Source organism: Ceratosolen solmsi, unplaced genomic scaffold, assembly GCF_000503995.2.
Source record: "Ceratosolen solmsi marchali unplaced genomic scaffold, CerSol_1.0 scaffold11, whole genome shotgun sequence".
NCBI lineage: Eukaryota > Metazoa > Arthropoda > Insecta > Hymenoptera > Agaonidae > Ceratosolen > Ceratosolen solmsi.
Genome location: NW_011948416.1, coordinates 13,994,098 through 14,001,031, shown reverse-complemented (window position 1 = coordinate 14,001,031; position 6,934 = coordinate 13,994,098). Strand labels below are relative to the sequence as shown.

Here is a 6,934-nt window from a genome sequence, read left to right as displayed (position 1 = left end):
AGAAAATTTCCATTATGTTCTTATGATTGATAGTTAATAAATCTCTCCTCTTGTCATATATAATCTTTTAGTTTAGTATATATTAATGAATTGTGCAACGACTTCTTCTTCTTTTATTCCCATTGCCGCTCTCTTTCGTAGAATCCAGTGATCCATTTCGTCTTACTCCCTGGCTCAGATATTCCCAGTTTAATCATATTAGCGTCGCTGCCATCGAATTTTCAACAATAAATCTGATTTCGGATCACCAATTAACCAAGCATATCTATTCGCGTGTATCTAATAATCTGTTAATATCGTTGGCTGTTTGGTTGTTATCGTTTGCAACAAGGAGAGCGGATCCGTGGGCAGTCGTCACACGCATAAGTTTAATCGAAGAAAAAATTATGTATTTGTGGGTATGTGTTCTGATGTAGGGCGACACGACTCGGAGCCGCGAGAAAGGAGGAAAAGTCCTCCTCAAATTGAAGCTAACGGACGAATTGGCGGTGTTGACGACGCGCCAAAGAGAGTTCATCGAGCGCCGACTGTTGTGTGTGTGTGTATGGCCCTCTTGAGAAAAATATTCTCGTTCCGTAGTTTCGTCCCTCATCCTTGTGCCGCTACCTGAACCCTAAAGATTTATTTCCTCTGTCTTACGTCAGAGTCCTTGTTTGATGCAGGTTTACTGTTGAATTCAAGAAAGCAGAAAAATCCAGAATTATTAAATGATCAATTTATTTTCAATGGTTATAGTTTTCATGTTTTTCCCCTATTTATTTATTTATTTATTGTTTTTTTTTTTGGGTTTTTTTGTTTTTTGTTTTTAAAATTTAATTCGAGAGGTTATTTCGAGGGGAATAAAAATTTTTTTTTTTTTTTTTTTTTTTTTTTTTTTTTTGTAAACTTTCAGTAAGCCATTAATTGAAATGATTAAAAGTAGGTTTTTTTTCTCTTTTATAAAATTTAATAAATGTTACCGCAATTTATTCTTCATTTCTTCATTTTTTTCATTCAATATTATAAGCTCTCTGTTTATTCCTTTCATACTGATATTTGTTGTATGATGTTGACATTAAATTAATAATATTATTATTAGTTCAAATAAATATATTACTTATTATTCAAGCGAAGCTCTACTCATTTAATTATATGCTAAAGTTAATAAAAAAAAATCGTTAAATGAACATTACGAAAATACTGGTGGTTGTTTTTTTTTTTATGTAACATTAAGTAATTAAAACTTTATTATCGCTTGTTAAAATACATTTGTTTCAATTAAGCGATAGAGTTTTTGAATTATCCAACTCTATATGGTAAATTTTATTTGAAAAAAAAAACAGAAAAAAAGACTATTAGTAACAATCATGACTAATTGTAACAAGTATATAACAGTAACAAGTACAGTCAATACTGACGAACAAATGATTTACATACTTTTAAATTATATATATATATATATAAAATAATGAATACTGTGTAATTGTAATAATTAATTTTTATAATAAAAACAATTGCATAAATCATTTACGAGAATGAAATTAACGATTGATATTAATACGAAATTATTGAGCTACTTAAAATGTATACAAATTATTTAAAATAATGTGATCGATATAAATTTGCGTAGAAAAATTAATTTTTTCAATGATATTATGATAGCAATTATTTGCAATTAATATAGTCATAATCGTATCATTTAGCAATTGCCAAATAATAAACGTACAACTAATGAAAGTCTATAATATTCTTAGATATATACGATTCTTTTACTTAGTTATTGCAAATACTATATGTGAAAGCTTGACGAAATTGAAACAGGATCGCATTCTAATTAAGAGACTCCTGAGATTCATTGGAAAGGTCGATCTTGTGTCTATCACTCGGTCGGAATGTGAAACTGGTCATTGGAGAGGAGGAGGAATAGGAATTTCTTGTGGTATTTAGGGGTAAATCACCGTCAACAAAACTAAGATGAAGAATAATTCAGTTAAAGTTCCATACCAGTTATTTCTCAAAGTAGGAAAACATAAAAAAAAAAAAAAAAAAAAAAAAAAAGAAAAAGAAATAGAAAAAGAAAAAGAAAAAGAAAAAAATAAAATTATTATTAATCTTATTCGAAATAAGAAGCATATGTCCAAATTTTCGTCTTACTGTTTTATAAAAATAATTTTCATAAATTTATCGGTCATTACATTCTAAAATATTGCCCAAAGTTTATTTGAATAATGTGGGCTCTTCGTAACTGTCAATTATATTAAATAATTAGCCGATAATCTATTTCAAATGAATGCAAAAGGTAAATATGGATAAATGCCACATTTCGTAAATCATAATTAATTCGAACACGTGTTCGTAAACTCACGATCATTGGAACAATAATTATATGTAGGCAATGAAATTGTAAACATACGTATCGGGGCTCTGATCGGTGTCGGATTCCTCGAGCTCCGATTTGTTGCGTTTCTTCTCATATACCAAGATGATAATGCATAGAACGATGACTTCGGCGCAAATGCCAAGGAAGGGCCAGAGGGCAGCGAGCTTGTCCTTGACCCTTAAGAGGGTATTGGCGATGTCGTAGTGTTGATCGTTGCCGTCGGCACTATTGTAAAAGCCTATACACGTAACATTGCCCCTGTCGTCCATTCGGATGTTCTCGAGATTAAGTACTGCGTTGTTTAAACCCTTTTCCTCGTCCATGGATAATTTAACACGGCCCTCCGACTTCGTATAATTTTTTCCTTTGAAATTCCAGACGATTTTGAGACCAGGATCACCGGTTTTCACGGCGCAGGTCAGATGTAACTTCTCCCCTTCGACGACATTTGTCGATTCGGGCAATATTAACGAAGGCTTTTCTGCGAAAGATATTCATTTATTCTTACATTGTTTACTGGGATTAAATACAAAAATATTATTTTCTTACTAATCACGAGGGTAGCAGAGAGCAGAGTTAAAGGGGATCTTTTCAATTAAAGCCTTAACAATGTTTCTTAAATTGAAAATAAAAAAATAAAAAGATAAAAGAAAAAAAAAATAAAAAAAAAAAAAAAAAAAAAAGAAGAAAAAAAGAAGAAAAAAAGAAAACAAATAACGACGCAGATATTGTTAAAATTTATTAAAAATATTTGAATATGTATGTTCAAGTAGTGTATAAATACTTGAAAGATTGAAAAGCCTTGGCGCAGAAATTATAAATTTTCATTAGTAATAGAGTGCATAATTTTATAGATCATAGAATCCACAAGAACCGTTTAAATGTATTTGTAGAATTGGCGAATGCCATATATGGTAAAAATAAAAAAAGTAAAAATATTCATAATCATTTAGAGATTGAAAGAAATTTTAAAGCAAGGACATTATTAAGGATAAATATTACTCTCTCTCTCTCTCTCTCTCTCTCTCTCTCTCTATATATATATATATATATATATATATTATATATATATCAATTATGCTGTAGATCTCTTTCATAATATATCATACAATAGAATTTAAATTGGGTCAATACAATAATTTGTTTCTCTGTTATCACAAATCCCAATTTAAAAAAATCACAATAATCTAATTTAAAAAGAAAACACCTTAAAGCTCTTGATTATTATAATTTCCTGCGCTTCTGTTCTTCTCTTCTCGCTTTACGTCCTGTTAGCCAACATCTTACAAAATGTTTCGTTTTATTAAATTTGATAATTTTCGTAAAATAATATTGAATTTTGGAATTACACATTAAAATGTTAAAAAAAAAAACATAATCAATTCTTTGGAGCTTTCCGTCGGGCGATCTTCAATGTATTCAATCTTCATCAATCTTCAACTTCAATTCATAAAATCATTTTATCAAACCCTGATAAAGAGAATGCAAATATGAAATAATGTATTATATAATTTTATTTAGGCAAAACAATTTGAAATAGATATCCTCAAAATGTAATGAACGGAAAAGAAATTGAATATTTATGAACTTACAACGGTATATCTAAACTAAAAATACGCCTTTAATAAGAATTTGGACGTTGTAAAGAGTTTCAATTGGAATAAAAATTTTGTATAACACTCCAAGAAAATGACTAAAAGGGATAAAATTTCGTCGATATATAATGTTGATGAAAAGCACTCTTGTTAAATTGAATTGATTATAAATACAGAAAAATTTTAAAAGTTTAATCCAAGTCTAAGTATGTAGAAAGTACGCTTGCGCCAAGCAGCTCGATACAATATTCTGACGAGTTCATTTTACAATTTAATATTAACGAATTGTTGCTAAGCAAATAATTTAATTACTTTAATACGTCAAATTGCAGTACTTACTGACGACTCTGTAGTCAGATGAAATGTTGCCAACCTTGCAGGAATAATTGCCGTAAATATCTTTGTCATCGACATTGTAAATAACAATGACGTTACTACCATCTTTATCATCTAGTCTTATATGTTCCGATTCCACAAGCGGCTTCTTATCCTTGGACCACTCAAATTTTTCACTACTACTACGATCCGGGCAATTAAGAACCACACGGGAATCATTTTTTGTAAGCACCTTGATTGTTACGTCTGTTAAAAATAAATGTTCCTAGTTAGTTTGTACTCGAGGATTTGCTTGGAATGGCACGGGCCTTTTTATACTAATTGAAGGATACGGTAATGGAGCACTGCGATGAAATCATATTCTAGCTAAAGCAGCAAAATTAAAAACTTGATGACATTCACAACAAAAACACATATATGTAATATTTACATGGCTACATTTACAAATGCGAACAAGACTGTATTGTGGTGTGTATGATTTAAAATTCGTTTTATTAGATTAAAATTAAAGCTCAAATAATGTGTGTGACAATCGTATCGTATAAATTTACTCAAATGTAGAATAAAATCTAGCGTACTACGATATTTTATTAACTTATGGCTCGTCAAAGTGCAAATCTAATGACTAAATATTTCACAAAGTAATACGTAACTTGTTCGAGTCGCATAATACCTTTTAAACTCCGTCAGAAGTTATGTAAGAAATCGTGTGCACAATCTAGGGATTTTCTTATTTTGACTACTGCGATTCACCATAAATAATAATAATAATAATAATAATAATAATAATGATAATAATAATAATAAAAAAAGTATGAAGAAAGTTTAGTGAAATTTTCTCCATTCTAACCATAGAATTTCCGCGCGACCACTTATATAGTTTAACACTAAAACTTCATGTTGTCTGGCGTCTGAATGAATGGCTACTGCGAAATTTAAGTAACGTCAATTCGAAAGTTTTATCAAAACACGCCTAAGTGTATTTTCGTTTAAAATTTTACTACTACTCAACATAAGATACGTATTATATCATAAAAGCCATTAATAATAGATTTTCATTAGGGTTAAAGGAATTAGCTTACGATCTGGTTGAGCAAAATCATTCAATGGTAAACCATTGGTGTTCCCATATAATGTAAAGTTTTTCTTTCTTTTTTTTCTTTTTTTCTTTTTTTATATAACTTTACGAAAATTGCAGATTCTTAAAAATTATTAAAAATCATCATAAGAATAGTTTGAATTACTATATTATCCGCCAGTAATATTTACGAGGCATTTAGGTACGATAAAATAGATAAGAGTTCAATTTATGGTTTAACCCAAATCGGGGTGAATTGTTCGATATGTTTCACTTGAAAAGAAAAGGGCAATTTAATTTTACTTGACTTGATTTTCCGACAATACATTTGGTCGTAGAAAATTTTGTTAATCACAATGGGCTGTTTTTTATTCTTTCTAACCCCCTCCCCCTCCCCATGCCCCCTCCTAGCCTGCCCCCGGCCGCAATCCCATCCCAAATCGGTCAGTCGCCCCAATCGACCTTCTTCCGACTTCCCGCACCTTAATCGTGAATTACACAAGATAAGGAACGAATAATAAATTCCAACGAGTCAATAATAAATGTGTCAAATATTATTTAAAAATGCATGCATCGATGCCCACGCGCCCATGCCTTCCTCATCCCAAATACATGAACTTAGGGCGTTAATCGCAATTGGAAGCACAAATTACTCTGTCTTTGTTTATGCAAGTACAAAGTCGGACTGTCTCGAGAGCTACAGCAAGTGACGCTTATACATACACACAGTCGCATCGATTACACACGTACGTAGACGAGAGTCATGCTCGCCGGATGCTCTCTTCTCATCTCACTTCTCTAATCACCGAGAGAAGTCAGAAGCGGATAATTCGCGCTCGTTGATTTGGCAGGCCAGACCGACGAATCGACTCAATAAACGCTCGTTTACGAAACTTTGTCCAACGAGTGCAGCTCTAATTTCAATGGTAGCTGTTCCTTAACGAACAATTGCGTGGCTGCAATTGGCGATTTTACCCGCGGAGGTTTCAATTGTGTCATCTAGGCGTCGTCGATTACGCCCCAAGCAAGGCGAGACTGCTTGTTATCGTCCGGCTTGATTAAAATTCCATTGTGCCGAGGCTTACCGCCGCCAAATCCTATTACCATCGCTGAAACATTTTCCCTTGGAAATCACGAGGTCGGTCATTAACGCGCAATGATTAAGCAACGATTTCCTAGAAGCGTGCGTTGACATTTTCCCTCCTATTATGTTATTTTTATGGATCTCGGTCTTGATTCAACGCCGCGTACTTCCATCGGAACCAGCTGACGAAGTCCGAGGACCTCGACTTTCATTTAAATCTTAATTACTTTGTAATTATATATGCTTGAAAAACGATAAACGAAAAACGAAAAACAGAAAAAAAAACTAAAACAAACAAGAAAAAAGCGAGGACGGCTGAAAATATGTTCGCCAAGGTGGAGAGTTGGCAACGTAAAAGAATAAGCTCAGTACTTAAATGAAGTCGTAAAGCAGTCGATATAGCACCACACAATATTGCATGAGGTGCTCGCGCAACCACTAGCTCTCTCTCTCTCTCTCTCTCTCTCTCTCTCTCTCTCTCT

At 32.2% G+C, this 6,934-nt stretch overlaps 1 protein-coding gene across 1 annotated transcript in view; it reads right to left on the bottom strand.

The window, feature by feature from the left end:
- Window positions 1–241: 241 nt before the first annotated feature.
- Window positions 242–6,934, bottom strand: part of Bsg (immunoglobulin domain-containing protein Bsg) — a 30,905-nt gene continuing 24,212 nt past the window's right edge. Inside the window, exons 3-5 of the mRNA XM_011495987.1 lie at window positions 4,294–4,536; window positions 2,393–2,840; window positions 242–667 (exon numbers count right to left, since the gene is read on the bottom strand). Coding sequence (XP_011494289.1) covers window positions 622–667; window positions 2,393–2,840; window positions 4,294–4,536 — 737 coding nt within the window. The 3' untranslated portion in view covers window positions 242–621. The remainder of the gene's footprint in view (window positions 668–2,392; window positions 2,841–4,293; window positions 4,537–6,934) is intronic.